This window comes from Saccoglossus kowalevskii, chromosome 21 (assembly GCF_978046115.1).
Source record: "Saccoglossus kowalevskii chromosome 21, keSacKowa6.1, whole genome shotgun sequence".
NCBI classification, from domain to species: Eukaryota; Metazoa; Hemichordata; class Enteropneusta; family Harrimaniidae; genus Saccoglossus; species Saccoglossus kowalevskii.
Window position 1 is genome coordinate 27,233,622 of NC_140661.1, and position 17,846 is coordinate 27,251,467.

The following is a 17,846-nucleotide window of genomic DNA, read 5'->3' on the forward strand; positions in this document are numbered from 1 at the left end:
AGATATCATTACGAAATGAAGAAATCTGACATACCAAGTATCAAAGCAATTGAGCTGGTAGTTTTCAAGAAAACGACAATGCAGTTGTTAATGAAGATGACAATGGAACTAATAAAAAGGGGGAGGGGTTAACTTATGGCCACGAATAAATTCTATACGAATGGCAACCTTATTTCTTGTCATACTAATGGGACAGTAGATGAAAAAGATGCGGTGTTTGAATTTCATGTAAACAATGTACTTTACATGCGTTGTATACGTAGCTATGAGTCCCATATCGAACAGGATCTTTTAAATAATATACTACCTGTGTTACATGATGACCGTTTCAACAGATACATTACAAAGGAAAGGTACACTCACAAACTACAATCGTCCGAATCGCACGGTTTCGCTAAGGCTGAGGCTGAATAAATGGTTCTTGGTATACCGGGGTAGAATGCATTCCACTCCATGCAGTAAACTTGGAATTTTTTTTCAAAATTTATTCAAAATCTTAAAAATGAATTAATAAAAAATACATTATAATCTACCGAACATGAGAAATGCTTGCCATTTTATTGTCAATTGTTCTCAATTATTGCATTATTAAGGCTCCAAATAATTTGGAAAGCACACTGCCACAAAACTTTTTTTTTCTATTAGAAACGGACCATAAACCAGACATCGCATTTATTGTATGCTTGATAATTAAAATGACTAAAACATTTTGAACAAGACTGACCTCACCAGAGCAAATATGGTAATATCTCATTTCACATTCATGCAAACATTACACACACTATGGAATGTTTGGAAATAAGAATTCTCTGTATTTGTTGGTAGACTTGACTTCCAGTCTGTGTCAGCCTCACTGGATATCTAGTATTCTAATATCTTATGTTGCCCTTATTGATGTTTGCTTGAAAAGGTGGGCTGGACCAGTCAATCTGTTAGACTAGCATTTGAAAGACTTTTTGAAGCTCCGCTGTATACTGCAGCCAATCATACAGGAGTATAAAGGTAAGAAATGCTAATAAATAGCTGACCTTGAGATATTACTAGCATTGTATCTAGGCATAGTTGATGGTATTTCAATCAACCAATCAAATTTACAGTAAAGAGTTGACTTTGAGATATTAATAGCACTGCATCTAGGCATAGTTGATCAAAGTGAGCAAGTGGAACGTGACACAGATTCTCTCAACAAGGAATTCTACACTCAAAGAGATATGTAGCACATATTCGTTTAATCACTAGTTTTGGGTATTATTTATTTAAATATGACAAAAAACAGTTACAACAGAGGAATCACACTTCTAACACTTTCTTTAAATTAGCTGTTGGTATAACCTTAATGAAAGAGATGATTCATTTAAGTGTCTGTGATTCGCATAAAGTGATAATATGTCGTTATTTCTTTGCTTATTCCTTATAATCGATATTCCTTGATTTTTCTTTTCTTTCCACTACTTGTGAGTGGCGTACTACTGTTCTCTTTCAAAAAGTTCACATCAATGAGAGGGGACTTTTGTGGTTTCTTTGACTTGGGAGTTTTTATCCGCAATATAGACTGGGGTGTTTTGGGTTTTCCAGTCTTGGTCTTGGGTGTTTTAGGTGTTTTAAGATGTGGTGTTTTGGGAGTCAATGTTTTTGATGTAGAAATCATTACCCCTTTTTCAGGTAATGGAGTATTTTTTGGAGTGACTACTTTCTTTTTCTTGGCAGACTTTGGTGTTTCTGCTGTTAATGATTTCCTCTTGGTTTTCTTGGCTGGTGTCTTTTCCCGAGACTGTTCTACCGATAATTTCTTCTTTTTAGGCGTTGCAGATGAACCTGATGTCTTCACCAACTTGGGTGTTGGAAGTGAGGGCTTAGGTTCTGGGGATCCAACATTCAACACTTTGTCATTCTGTGAAAGAAGAAAAAAGAGCATTTCCCTAATTAGGTGTTTAACTAAATAACTTGAGTATTTGTAAAAGGATTTTATTTTTTACTGATTTACTTCTTCAGCAAAAATAAAAATCCAGGCAAAATAATGTATTCTACAGCATCCCCAAAATCTTAAATATATACGAGTACACTCAGAAAGAAATAGAAGGAAATTACCATGTTAAATATGCTTTTATTTTTCAGTTACACATTGACGAGTGATAACATGCAATTATCCAGGTGAACATAACATGGATTGTTTCAAATTAAAGAATCATTTCCAGATATGGAAAAATATTGGATATTGTAGATTCACAAAATGTTTTTTCACTTCTGTATGTCTTTCTGATTTGATGACAGAGTGCATTGACCTCAAGCACTTTTTGTAGAGAACATCTTCTTACACTTGCTACTGTATCATTAAACCAATGAGAAAGCATCAGTGCGCACTCTTAAGTTGGTATCATGTATCACTGATGCAGACTCATATTTTGTGACGCAACTAGTTATGTTGACGACAGAAAATCATACATTGATATAATGATCTTCAAAAACATCTTTAATAAATTATGGAATTTTGCAAAAAGAAATTTTAAATTTTATGAACAAAATAACGTGTAAAAACCAAGGAAGTCAGGTGTCATAACAGTTTAGAGTTTGTTTCTGGAGAAGCTCTCTACAGCCATGTATCTTTCATTTTTTTTGGTTTTCTCTAGTACAGTAGTCACCAACATGACCAATCTTGACTTTTGGGATTCTATTGTGTCTACAAATTTAGTTTTGTTGGAAGACATACTGGGAAGTATCTAGGTCTTTAACTGCATGGAACCATCAAAGGAATATACCCCGTTTCTTGAAAAGTTTGCCTTGATGCTTTTTTCAAAATGCAAAAATTCATACAGTATTCCAATACACCAAAGACAATTTAAGCAAATTTGGCCTTAAAACTTTCTCAATTCCCAAGTTACGCACATGTTATACACATGACCAAGACACAGGAACTACCAACATTATAAATTACCCAGAGTTCTTTATGATTTTTTTTTTTAAATCTTTTATTGGCTCATTATTTTGGACCTTATTAAATTCTTAGGGAGTCTACAGTACCGGTATTTGTTTTTCAAAAGTATTTTTTACAATGTGTGATAAGAATGTCAAAATGACCTCCAATGAAAAACAATTTATAGAGATGCTAAAAATGCTGCCATTCTTTGGAAAATATAATCACCTGGAAGCCAATATGCACATTACTTTGTATCAGCCATTCAAGCAGTCAACCAGGTTCTTAGTCATCTAAGAATTTTATACTGTAAAATACTTTATTTTTGCTGAAGGGATGGATTTGGTTTACCATTAACAAAAAAAATACTAGTACCGCTAAAATTATAAACCGTGGTTTATATTACAATGTATCAAATAAAAAATTGGGATAAACAGCTTCAGTTCGGGGCACGGTTTATATTAGGTACATATTGCAATCACTAAATGGGCGTGGTCATTTTTTCCCCACATCACTTGCACAAAACAAACAATACACCGTACAATCTTTTGAATATAAGCTAACTCCAATTTAGATGTCAGGGAAGAGTGATAAGCGTCACGTCACAAAAAACTGTTCACATGAAAAAAAATACTTGGTATATTTAATGTAATATGCATTTATTTGTTTAATTTTCTTCATAACGGAAAGTATATTCTGACAGCAGTTTCAAATAAAAAAAATGATTAATGCATTGCTTAGTAAAAAATGATCATTGTAAGGCACTAAAAAAGTACGGTACCGTGGGTATGCTAACGCAATCCGGCCATGCTTCGGCTCACAAGTGAATAACTTACTTGTTTTCGAACTGTTGAAATTGTTGATTATTACTCAGTAGCGATTATAATAACGCACGAAAAATAAATTCGTTGAATTGGTCGATGCGACACGACTTCCGCTATGTAGTTTAAATGCACACGGGACATTACTTGACCGGGTAGGTCAAGTCGCTAATTAACCAATCGAAATGCTGGATGGTGCCCACGTGTTCAAATTACCTTAGTTCATTTAAATATGTTAATGACAGGTCACCGACTTCATGGTGAACGAAACCCGGAAGAGATTTACCGATAATGTAGTGCGATCTTTTGGCTTTGATTTCCATGGGAAAACGACATGACTTATTTTTTTAAATCAAAAAATTAGTTGAACAGCTCATTGTCGAAAACTTGCGACAAACGGACGTATTCATAAGGAGTATTGATAACAGTTGTCACAAGACAAAAGCAGTTTCACTGCGTGTTTGACATTCTAACACTACTGAACAATAAAGAGGTGTGAATATTTTTAGGCACGTTGTCGAAACAAATGAATAGGATTAGGAACAACGTACCAGCTGGTTGAAACAAAGTCAATCACGGTCTTGTTGAATTGGGGGTGCGGTTAGTAATAGGTACTTTTCATGTTTTCAATTTTTGTTGAGAACTCTATTCTCGGGGGCGGAGCTACGTCACAAGACGTTCCAACGTTGCTACGACGCGCACCACTGTACATGCATTTCTATGGGCTCTGTGCGCGCTGCTGTGGAACGCCGGTCGAGCCGGTGAAAATTCGAGAAAACAACACAAACTCAACTTTGAAGTAATCCCGAACAACCAAATTTATATATGTTACACATGTAAGGCTAATCTTGTTACACTGTTCAGAGGAGTCTCAACAATCATTCCAAAATACCGTTTTCTGCGAGTTTTGGGCCTTTGTTTTCACCGCCTCCGGTTGCCAGGCGGTGAAAATGCCCGGATGTCCGCCCCCGAGGATAACACTGAAGCCGAAATCGGGGGTGCGGTTACTATTAGGTATGCGGTTTATAATAGGATTTTAACGGTACTCTAGCAAAACATCAAACTATTTAGCAATTTGGAGAAAAGAAAGAGAATCAAAGAAAGCTTAGAAAGAACTCCCATGTGCTGAGAGTTTTGGAGACACATTAAAAATTAATTCAAAATTACTTATACTTGAGATATTGATGGAATAGCTGAAAACTAATTATGCAAATAAGGTAACTAATATGAACAGATTTAAGTGTAAAACTAATAAGGTCTGCACAATGTACCAAGTTTCATTGAAATGTGATTAGAACCAAAAAAATATTAATTATTATACTAATTAGAGAATTAATATGAACAGATTTTAACCCAAAATTAATCAGACTGTCTATTGTCTTAGAGCATTTATGTACCAAGTTTTATTCAAATGTGATGATCAATACTTGAGATATCAGTATTAATTATGTTAATTAGGTGATTAAGAAGCATAAATATTTACCAAAAACTAATATGGTGCATAGTCTTAGGTTCATTGAAATGTGATGGGTACTCTTTAAAAGTTTCATTGAAATCCAATGAGTAGTTTTTAGACATCATAGAACAGCAAAAAATTAACTAGTTATGCAAATTAGGTAAATAATAGGCACAATTATTTATCCCAAAATTAATCAGGTCTCTGCATAGTCCTAGAATATCTATGTCGCAAGTCTCATTGAAATGTGATGATTAGTACTTGAGATATCAGGTGAAAAGCTGAAAATTAACTAATTATGTTAATAAGGTGATTAATATGCACAATTATTTACCCAAAAACTAATTAGGTCTCTGCACAGTCCTCAAGTAACTATGTACGAAGTTTCATTGAAATGTGATCATTACTACTCAAAATATCAAAAGCTGAAAATTAATTAATTATGCAAATTAGGTAATTAATATGTACTGATATTACCCTAAAAACTATCAGGTATGTGCAGTGCCCCAAATTTTATTGAAATGTTACGATTAGTACTTGAGATATCAGTGGAAAAGCCGAAAATTGATTAATCATTATGTAAATTAGGTAATTAATAATATTAACAGATTTTTACCCAAAACTAATCAAATCTGCGCATTAGTTCAGAGCATCCATGTGCCAAGTTTCATTGAAATCCAATGAGTGGTTCTTCAAAAATCAGTGGAACAGTCATAGAACAGCTTAAAATCAGTTAATTATCATGCAAATTAGGTAATTAATATTCATAGATTTTTACCCAAAACTAATCAAATCTGCGCACTAGTTCAGAGCATCCATGTGCCAAGTTTCATCGAAATCCAATGAGTGGTTCTTCAAAAATCAGTGGAACAGTCATAGAACAGCTTAAAATCAGTTAATTATCATGCAAATTAGGTAATTAATATTCATCGATTTTTACCAAAACCTAATCAACTCTGCGCATTATCCCAGAGCATCTATGTACCAAGTTTCACCAAAATTTGATTAGTGGTTCTTGAGATAACGGTGGAACAAAAAAAGTGACATACATACATACATACATACATACATACATACAGACAGGGTAACTGCAAAGACTCCCTTTTGTGCTTCGCACACGGGAGTCAAAAATTACCAAACTTTTACCAACCAATCTGTTAGTACACACCAAACAGGATTATGGGTAATTACAGGCACTGTTCATCATGACATTGTTGACTACCTTGATAAATACTACGGTCAAACACACTTAAGGATGCTGTACACATTTTTTGCTTTGAAACCCAAAATTCTACTTTTTTGTATTTTTCAATGCTGGACTACAAAGAGCAAACACTCAATAGGAAAAAAAGTGATTTGAATGTTTTTATAGGGTGTAAAAATCAATTTTTGTTAATTAAAAACAAAAGCACATGTCATTGTTTTGAAAGCTATGTTTTAATTAATCAGCCAAAGACATAATAGACAGATAATTTGCATAATAGTCACCACCCATAGCAAATATAAACAGTCTCTTGCATTCAGTACAAGCTCAGACTAGTAATACAAGTGTTAGTAGTCCGAGGTACAAGTTACACGCATTCCATTTACGATCGTCCACAAATTTAAATTCGTTGAATTTCTCGCTCTTCGAGCAGTCGACTATGAAACCGTCTTGGGGTCGACTATGACAGTGACGAAAGAAAACGAATGCAAGGAAATTTGGAGAAGAACGTCGACAGTATGTATAGCGATTATTATGAAAATTTAATCATGGAAGGTACCTTCCACAATTTAATTGATCAGACCATGGAGGTATAAACAGAAGGTAGAAAATTTGAGCACATGGCAGACTTAGTTTTCGTGACCAAATTACGTGTCATGGACTCCGACCACAATGAGTCGGAAGTGAAACACTTGGGCCCGGACTTGGCTACACCATGGCTACACGTAAAGCCCGAGACAACATCTGTAAAAGCATGTGTGTGAGCATCCTTGTTTTACCTGTTTTATTTTTCTTTATCTTTACATTCTCAATAAATAATTTGACGGATTCAATGAAGTTAGATTTGTTATACATGATATAGAAAGTGAACTTAATGTAAGATACCGGCAGTAGTCCCCGCCAGCGGTTGTTCCAGTACTATGTATTACGCATTGAAGTTGGAAAAAGAATCATCACACTAATTTTGTCACAACAGTTTTGGGGACTAAAAAACGGAAAACACGATTTATGGCGAACAGGTTATTTTACAAACCAACAAAATAATAACAGAGCAAACAAACTGAAAATTCACCGCCCGATCGACAGACAACTTTAAACCTAAGCGATCGCATCTCCCGATTCAGTTCAGCACTCGCTGTGACTTCTCTCCCTCTCATTGCCATTCAAATCAGATAATACAGACCTTCGTCGAGACATCTCGCGTAGTAAAACAAAAATCTTGGAAAGAAAACTACATGTCGTTGACTCTGGTGGTGCGTTCAGCCACGGTTATTGGTTCAGCAGCTGAGCAAGAGAATGACCTTCCATGGAGGGAAATGTATGGTAATGAGTCTTCCAGAAAAGGAGCGTCTCCTCCCACAACGTATTAATGAATATGTAAATCATGACGTCATTTTGGCGCAGCTTTGTCACGCCGTGAAACAGTGTTTCCTATTGGATTCGGGAGCATATTTTCGTAATTTATAACCAATTGTGACCACGCATATCCACACATCTGCGTGATTATGACAGACAGATACCATGACTATTCGTTATGAGTTTGTTTTGATCAATGGGACAAACGGATTTTGAGTTAGCCGACGATACGTTGCTGCTAAGTTGTTTTTGCCGTTTTCTCGGTTAAACAAAACAACGATTCACGGAAACTGCAGGCCTTTGATCTCGAGTTTTAGTGTACGCATTATACTAATTTTTTGCACAGACACTCTTCGATATGTTCCCTCTCAAGCGGCGCTGAGATTGTTCTATTTATCTATCGCATTGTTTTTTCTAGATAGCTAAATTATTATTTCTTCTCCAACTATCATGTAGATATATATCTCAATTAACGCGGAATGGTGGTGAGCGTCGTCTGAAAAACTGTTTTGTTGCCAATGTTCCACTAAATTCGTTTACTCATTGGTTCAATTATTTTTTTACCGGCTTTCTGTGTTTACACAGAGATCACGTGACTATACACGTCCATACACACATTATCTTGTCGATTTCAAATCCAGTGTGAAATAAGCTTTCCATCAATATATAGCTTTGTGTGGTTCAGTAAATAATTTATATGAAAATATCATTTTAGAAAATCAATACCAAAAATGTGTACAGCATCCTTAATTGAGCATACTTACATATCCATCAAAGTTCCACTCAATTCCCATTCTTTCCAATCTCTTTTTCTTCTGGCGATCCTTCCTCTTCAGTTTCTTCAAAGACTTTGCCAATCTCTCCGGCTCTTTCACTAAATTGTTGTGTCTCTGTAAAGCTAGTTTATGTGCTTTAGGTTTTGAAAATTTCCTGTTGCAACCTCGAAATAACGCAGGCATCACTTTATCAGGAGGCAAATACTGACCTAAAATATACCACAAAGTCAATTTAATATCGATAATTGTAGAACAACTGTAAAAGTAGAAAGTCAAACAATGTTCAAATACAAGGTTTTATGGTTAGACAGTCATTTTGGGTAATTTTGGAAGGGAAGGGCACTGAGCTGAAAGTGACTTCGAAAATAGAAATGTCCTAAAAGTGGAGGGTGGGCTCTTACTTCAGAATGGAGAGCGGTAAGTTACTGTTTCCTTGTTTTTAACATAGGGGTTTTTAATTGGCTGACATTCAGTTTAAAAGTCATACAAATTCAATTCTATATCCGTGGGTGAAAGAGCAGAGATTGAACTAAAACAGAATGGGAATGTTAGAATTGCTTGTTTTTATATCACCCCTTGCAGCTCACTTAAAATGAAGGCCATTTTGTTCTATTCTGAAAAAGTAGTGACAGTTTACTTACATTTTAATAACTTATGATACATTAAATAATTATTCATCGTTTCTGCAACTATCTTGGCAACTTCAACAAACTCAAATTCGACAAAAGCATAGCCTCTTGATTTTCCAGACTGGAATTTAAAAAAATAAATTAATCACTGTGTTACAAGTTCTACAGTCATTAAACAGCTTAAGGTATTTTAGAACAAAACACACACATAAACACTGGATGAAGAAAAGGAGTAAGAACACAAGCAATATGAACCAGTTAAATTCAAACTATCAACCCCCAGTAAGTTCAAAGTCATTGCTAATGCATACCACCATACCTTCTTCCATTCCTCTTGCCATTGCTTGGTGACCTTGTAACAATTTTACTTCATTTAATACAAGAATTTTCAATGAAATTTAATAAAGTCCTTATGAGGAGAGAAATGTGGTAACCCAAAAAATTAGTTTAAAGGTATTAAAATTATTAACTGGGTTTTAATTTTGCTGATAAGTGTAATCCACTAAGTACATATAAAAATGTTAAATTCCAATAGAACTTGTTGTCTCATTCATTAATCCATGAATTTAAAACCAAGTGAATACAATGAAATATCAAATTGATGAAATTAAATGCTTTCGGAGTACTTTGTATTTTTATTAATTAAATTAATAAGTATGAAAAATCTTAACAAATCTTGATAAATCAGCAGATGGTAAGTAATTCTATCCACAATTCCTGGACAGAAGAGAGATGCTATACACTGCTTTACACTAATTTGAATTAAATGACTTGCCTTTTTACTTCTGCTTAATCGTAATCTTGTTACTTTCCCAAATTGAGAAAAGAATTTATTCATCTGTGCCTCGTAGAAACCATGGGGAATATGTCTGACATAAACAACACCACGTTCCAACTCTGATGTATCCTCCACCTGTAATAACAAAATTTCACTAAAACAGTCAATGTAAAAATGAAGCATGAAATTTTAAAAGACAACAATGAAGACGACATATAGACAGCATTGCAAACTTCTCAAACATAAAGTGCCCCACCAAGAAAACGAGCCAACAGCCAGTCCAAACTACCAACTAGTTTTTTTTTTTTTATTATTTTTTTATTATTATTATTATTTTTTTTTTTTTTTGATATTCATTTTTTTGGGGATTACCCACATTTGCATTTGTTTCTGTTATTTACTGCAGCAAACAAGTTATCCCACTTTCAGCTTTCTGGAGACAAATATCCCAGAGGTTTAAGTTCTTGTATTCTTTGGGTGATGTTCTGAACCGGGAAGATACCGAACCATTTGGCAAAACTGGTCAGAGGTTGGATGCTTTACCGAAAATTCCTTTGTCTATATCAACTCAGTGAAAGGGAAAAATCATTCTTTATTGTTGTTTAAAATTTACTGTGCGTGATGCATTTGGTACGTAATTTCAGTTTATTTCTAAACGCCCTGCTGCGGGTAAAACACATCGCCTGTACACTTGCATATCATGTTGAGTGACAGACTACCGTATAGGCGAAGGATTTAATTTGCATACTCATCCAGCTTTATTATATCCTATGTAATCTATTGCTACATTTACATGGCAGCATTCTATGGAAGTCGAACTATTGCTCCTCCCACTGATTAACAGGAAATTATCTCCAATGTGTGCCTGTGCAATGCCCACCCACATGTTTCCCATTTTAGATCTGTGCCCCACTGAAATGGGCAGTTATTGATTTTTTCGCTGAAAATGATTATGCGTATCCAAGTAAATATGAGATATTTCCCGTGCTGTAGCCATGCCCACCTATCCTGAAACGGTCCACTTTTTCCGGATTTCCAACTCTCGCCGAAAGTGTGCCACCAAATGCTAAAATATGAGAGAAAGCCATACATGTACCCCTGGGCCGTACTTTTATATCACTGTGTCATTCAACATACTTTTAAACAATATACATTTTTTGATCGGCGCTTCTTTTTTTTTTGTTTATTTTATTTTATTTTTGAGAAAGAGAGTTTTTAGAAGTTGTTTTTACAACAAACATTTATGATGGTTAAACGTTGTGTTGTGGGTGCAAAAAGGTGGACGAAAGCCGTGAAAATAACGGGAAAAGGTTGGGATGGACTTCCTCCTTACAGCGTCATATGTAGTGTCCACTTCACCTTAGATTCTTTTTTTTCAAAAAACTGTCCTTGTTCATGACAAAACAACTAGGTTTTAACGAGAAACGCCAACAACTTAAACCTGGTGCAATACAAAATGTTTTTAAAAAAATAGGCCAATGGCCTGTTGCTTAACGGCTATTGTACAAAAAATTAGTGCTGTATATGCCACAACTTTTCGTTTAAATTTGTACTTTTAAATGAAATATCGCCAAACAACCACACAAAGTTGTCAATGGAATAATAAACACATGTATGTCTAACTAGGGTTCTCCCCAGAAAAAATGCATAGTGCCGGGGATAATTTGCATAATAATTTGCATATCATTTACATATCTTTCCTTCATTGATTAACAGAACTTATTTACAATTATGAATATTAGTGAGCTCAGTCACAGGGCAAATATTTTTTTTAATGGAATCAACACATTATGTTTCACAATTTAGAAGAGTTTGAAACATTCTCGAAATACAAATGCTATAGACTAAAAACAAACACAAATACATTATTGTTGCAATTTAATTGTTTTGTAAAACGTTGAAGGAAACGGATTCAAAACGTTAAGCCAGATTTATGTTCACGAATCTCATAATTTTATTCACTCCAAAAACATTCTCCTTCAAAAAATCGATCACGTAATTAATTGACGTATTGTTGTAATTTATTATTCGTACCATCAACTTCTAAAACGTTTACAATTACAGTAATGAGCGAACAAATAAAGCTTCAAAACGATCATCAAAGTTACGACGTGACATAACTTACTTGGCCATGTTATACACCAGTTATAGCAATAATTCCTCAACAAATTTTACTTCTTTTTTTTTGATATGAAATGTAAGTAAAATCCGACTTATTTTTATCGGGAGCGATTATTTTTGATCACTTGATCGCTTTGGTAAAAAAAAAACAGACCCGCCATGATGTTTGTGAAACATTAGCATGTGTCCTTTGACCCGATGAATCAAGAATTCCATTAACCAATCAAAATGCCGCATGGTAATGTCGGTAGAACCCGAAGTTTTCCGAATGGTAGTGATCATAAAAATTACATTGCGGAAGTAAAGCGATGTCGTAGCACAATGTGTTGGCATCGATTTCAATAGAAAACTGCATGACAGCTTTCGAAAGAGGTGATTTGCAATTTTTAAAAGGTAAATTAGGTCTTGAAAGAAGAGTTTTTACATGATTCGCAATGATAACAGTTCAAATGTATTTTACCAAATCACGCAATAAACACGTTGTTTTGTTTCTTGAGTAGCGTGAACTGATCGTGAACTCCGATTTGACCATGTTATATCGAGGTGGAATTGATTTTGAAATAATTTTAGCTTTCAATCTAAAGACTGTGTCTATCGCAGAAAGTATTTACTTACAAACAAAGAGGTGCTAATTCCACAAATTTGACTAGCCGCTACGTATCGTGCGACTAGGTCTATTGTTTATAAATTATAATCCACGACTGGCAGGATGCGTGTCGGTCGGTACGTAATTATACCAACAATCAGACAATAGTCCTCGTCGGAAGCATTTCCGTGGTGGTCACTAATTTTGAGTGACGGTCGGGGCCGACCGGCGTGGCGAACAAAGCTTTTTCACATCTGATATTGGCATGTCAAATATGAAATCAAGCGCCGAGGTGGGAACACATAGCGCCGAGGTCCCAAGTGAAGTGCCGAGATTCACAGGTATAGCGCCACGGACCTCGGCACTAAAAAGCCCTGGGGAGAACCCTGTCTAACACCAAAGCATTGGAAATAGTGGTTAGTTGAAATTCCATTTTTAACCAATAATGACAACAAGCCATGCATGGCACAGTCCCCGTTAGTTATCAAATTTAAGATATATAGTTTTGTTTATAGTAATATAGCTGGAATATAACCGTGTCAGGAATAAGATTTTTTAACATTAAATTTGTATCTGGTCGTCAAACAAGTACTTGTCCATATTGAGAGATATTGCTCTGGAACAGCATTCAAAATCAGCCATTTTGAATACATGTATATATATATATATATATATATATATATATATATAACATGATGTACAACGAATATATAAAATTTGAATATAATCAGTCAAAGCATTTAAGAGATATGGCTCTAGAACCCCAATCATTAAAGCAAAATGGCCGTCAGTCAGCCATTTTGAATCCAATCTAAAAAATAAAATGACGTGCATCAGGAACCCGTAATGTCTAATGTATGTACCAAGTTTGAACGTAATCCATCCATACATGCCAGAAATGCTTGATATATGATGATTTTTTAGCACAAAAATGGCCACCATTCGGCCATTTTGAATAGGATCGTCAAACCAATATATCTGTCTATGACATGATGTATAATGAATATTTAAAATTTGAACATAATCAGTGAATGCAAGTCAGAGATATGGCACAAGAACCACAATCATTAAAACAAAATGGCTGCCAGTCAGCCATTTTGAATCTTATCCGAAAAACAAAATTATTTGCATCAAGGTCCCATAATGTCTAATGTATATACCAAGTTTGAACAAAATCCATCTGTAAACAGCCGAGAAATGCTTGATTTTGATGATTTTCAGCACAAAAATGGCCGCCATTCGACCATCTTGAATCAGATCGTGAAACAAATTGACGTGCATATGTATAATATCATGTATGATGTATGTGTTAAGTTTGATTGTGATTGGTCCAGGCATTTCTAAGATACAGATCCGGACGCACGCATGGACACACAGAGGTCAAAACATAAGTCCCCGTTTTCGGACTGCGTCCAAACGGTGACTAAAAATATTGGCCAAAATTAGAAAATTAAAGATATGGCCATGGGATGAACAAATCTAGTAGATGTCAACACAAGGTACATACACACCAAGTATCAAAGCATTCAGGCTACCGGCTTTAAAGAAGAAGTCGAAAATAGAATTTTTTACCAAAAATGACCATTTTCAAATATTCTGAACTTAAATCAGGTCGGGTCGTAACAGCCGTTTTTTTTTCATTATTTTCGTCTTAAGTTTCTACCTTTCTACTGTCGATGGGTCCCAAAACTATGGTCGATTTCACAACGAAAACAGTGTGAAATGGGAAAACTATGACGGGTTTATTGGAGCCAAACCTGGATAGAGCCGGAGGGCTCTAATAAAATTCTGTTGTGTAAACACAGCATAAGTAGTGTCTGTTATGCGATCACACCAGGGTGTTAGCCAGCCACCAGTCCACTCACCAAACGGACTGGCAACATTGATTTTGGCCTGGCAACTTTTTTCCCATTTTTCTGTTTTTTCCTATTGTCTATAATTTTACCAAAATATATCCTAAACCATCTACATTTTCATGAAGTTGAATTTTTTTGGACTGGCAGTTGCAAATTCCTGGCTAATAGCCTGGATCACACTCAAAGCACAAACAAACATTCTCGCTTTGCCTTTTCTATTTCAAGTTTTTCTCAAGTTTTTTTTTACAAATAACACATCTAACATATTAATGAGCCTTCTTTTACTGGGTTGACTTAGTTCATCACGGAACGTTTTTTCCCCATTTTAGTGTGAGTTCGCTGTATTTAAATACATGCTTTGAGAATAAGCAAAAACAATATCAGAAACAATATTTATGTACACTTGTACATTCTTCGTAATTTGCATTAAAATGTCCAGATATGTAAGTTGGTCTAGTGATTTCGTCATCATCTCGCAATTTGCGTGACTGCTTCAATTCAAACGAGATATTCATTCCATTGGTCATTCAGTTTTTGTCCACCACCCCCCTTCTATGGGCCGATATTAAGGTTATATGGATTCCAATCCACCATTCAGGTGTCGGATTTTTGTTAACTAACACACCCCCTGGAAACTTTACTGATTTGACGTATACGGATGGGTATGTGAAAAAATTAAATATATCAAAACTATGACACCTCTGGGAATTAAACCATCCATACTTTTTGTTGAAATATGACCCCTATTGACCCCATATTACACACTAGCATACACCTCAGACCAATAAAGAACAGACGCCTATTGTTTTAGGTGTGATTACACCAGTAGGATGCGTGCCACGGCAGACCTTGCTGGTAGTTTATTGACACAAGTCTACCCGAAGAATCCCGAACGTACTCACATTTACCTGCTTTGTGTGTTTTCATAATGTCATTCTACTGCAGAAATCGCAGGCGCATACTTTCATATCTAACCGGAAATGACGTCTATGTGTTCTGACCTTTCCATCGTCGTCTTTTCTGTCCAAATCGGTCAATTTTTGGATGAGTTACGGCTTTTTTAATGTTTCCTACTTTCGGCCACGATATTTATGAATACATAATGAGCAAATATATAGTGATATTTCTCGGTACTTTGACTTTTCCCAACATTTATCAAACTTTTTCGTGTTGGCGTCGACAGTGTTCCTTTGTGTGGCCTATTCGTAGTTTTTGTGGACACTGCGTTTGAAAACTTGATATGCTCACGCTACTAAGCGATTGAAGTAATTTAATATTCGGTAGGAAGCTAGTATTTTCATGGAGGATAAATTATAATTGTCTCTATTCTCTTTTTATAATTTCCAGTGTTCTCCACAAGGGGTTTTAGGTGGGCGGCCCGCCCATCAAGTTTTACGGCCGCCTAGTAACTCTCAACGCCCGCCCACCAACGTACATCCAGCTGAAATTATTTGTAAAAAGCTTGCATTGTTCTTCCCAAGCCTAAACAAAAGAGTAGTTGCCCAATCCTTTATTTTGCTATTGTTTCAAGAGTCCAAACATAAACAATGACCACTGGAAGTCTGCAAGCAGTTATCAAGTGTATTCATGGCAATGTGTCAATCGCCTGAATTCATTGTCGCCCGACATTGTTGCCACTTATTACTCACGATACACAACTACAGTGGTTTCAATTTACAGCTGTATTTTTAATAATCGTCTTCCAATCACGAAAGAAAGAATTAAATACGAACGAAATGTATATGCATAGAAAATAAACAAATATATTAGCATATTGCATGTAAACTCGAACAAAAATTAAAATTCTAGCCGTATTTACAACGTTCGCTCGATTTTCATCGTGAAAACAGCATGGAGAAGGCAAACTGGTGACCTTTTGGCCTACCCCATTCAACGACCGTCGGCCACCCACCGGTGTTGGCGCTGTAACGATTTAGTATTTAAGTTGCATAGGGGAGCAGCGCATTCTGGGTGTTCGTGTACTGAATTCGGAAAGCGGTAATAAACATCAAACATGGCTGCCAGATTAGTTTACCGCGAGTATTTGTAATTGAATAATATTTTAGTTATCTTTTCCACGTACTTTTTTTCATTTATCCATTTTTTATGTCTAATCTTTCGAGAAAATAGCAGATTCTTTTATTTTGCCGATTGCTAGCATTTTTCTTGAATCCCAAAACAACGTGTGAAAACGCAACGTATCGTGACCGTACATGCGTAAATGCATCTTACCGTCCGTCGGCACGGGTGAGTACTGATGCCACAAATAAAAAATGTTATGAGTTTTATTTTGACAAATCGTCCGTTTTAGCGTCGGGAACAAATCACCTCGTATATTTTCTACATTATAACTCGTACTTGCTCTTGGTTACTCGAATTGCAGAATAATTTGCGAACGTATAAATCACCGATTTCAAACTTTTTGCATTTCGTAAATATTAATAGTGACCAATCTGTTTGTATTTCAAAAAATTGTAACATGTTTCAATTAAATTAAAAAGAGAATAGTAAATAACTTGGTGTGTATTGCATTGCATGACATAAAAGCTAGAAAGATGTATGTAAATGACATGCAAATTAATATGCAAATTTATGCTAATTACGCCGCCCACCAGCTATTTTGGATTGTGGAGAACACTGATTTCAGAAACATGGAGAATAAACATAGAAATAGATTTGATGAAATAATAATGGATATCGCGTTATTACGTTATAGTCGCATTAGTTCGATCGGTTGTTTATTGGATTGAAAAGTTAAGCCTCAAAACAAACGTGACACGCATCTGACCAAAGGAAAAGCCGCGTAGCTAGTCTGTTCTTTAGTGGCCTGAGCATACATTCATTAACTAATGAATGTTAAGAGTTTTATCTCAATTTTCGTTTCAAATAACTATGATTGGATAACTTTGTTTTCCTTGAATCTCCAAAGTCCCCCATCCGGCAAAGACTCAAATGGTTCTGTATAGCACGTTTATACGTACTTGTTTAATGTCGAAACGCTACATATGATGGCATGATTAGTCTGAGAACACGTGTTTGTCAGATATCGAACACCCGACAGCGATCATAATTTCAGGCGATACCTGGCAGCAAAAATAACATTAATCTGACCTTCGACTTAATATCTTTTACTTTCGCTTCAAATTCTTTCTGTTTCTTGACATCTAGTGCCATAATAGGTGGGTCTTTTTCCCTTGCTGTGTCCGGTGCTTTTCGACGAGGTGCCATGTTGGATTTTGACTGGAGGAAACAGCCAACGAACACATTCACCATAAATCTCTATGACTTTGTGATTAAATTCTTATTCGCATTGGAATTAGTAATCTGCTATTTTTTAATATGCTATTTTTTG

The 17,846-nt window shown here is 35.4% G+C and overlaps 1 protein-coding gene across 1 annotated transcript; it reads right to left on the reverse strand.

Annotated features, from left to right (window-relative positions):
• Nucleotides 1–1,210: 1,210 nt before the first annotated feature.
• LOC100367638 (MKI67 FHA domain-interacting nucleolar phosphoprotein-like) lies at nucleotides 1,211–17,770 on the reverse strand. The gene is made up of 5 exons (XM_085494790.1): nucleotides 17,606–17,770; nucleotides 9,929–10,066; nucleotides 9,166–9,274; nucleotides 8,513–8,733; nucleotides 1,211–1,891 (listed from the first exon to the last, which is right to left on the reverse strand). Exons 1-5 carry the CDS (start codon nucleotides 17,765–17,767, stop codon nucleotides 1,412–1,414), a joined length of 1,110 nt encoding a protein of 369 aa, XP_085350916.1. The 5' UTR covers nucleotides 17,768–17,770; the 3' UTR covers nucleotides 1,211–1,411.
• Between the last annotated feature and the right edge of the window lie 76 nt (nucleotides 17,771–17,846).

What these genes read in the sequence shown, in the direction of transcription:
- LOC100367638 (XM_085494790.1), bottom strand. Translation starts at nt 17,767, where the DNA reads ATGGTGAATGTGTTCGTTGGCTGTTTCCTCCAGTCAAAATCCAACATG. An exon ending in TAAAAGATATTAAGTCGAAG is followed by an intron (nt 10,067 to 17,605) that starts GTCAGATTAATG and finishes TTGTTATTACAG; the next exon opens with GTGGAGGATACATCAGAGTT. An exon ending in GTATCATAAGTTATTAAAAT is followed by an intron (nt 8,734 to 9,165) that starts GTAAGTAAACTG and finishes GGTATATTTTAG; the next exon opens with GTCAGTATTTGCCTCCTGAT.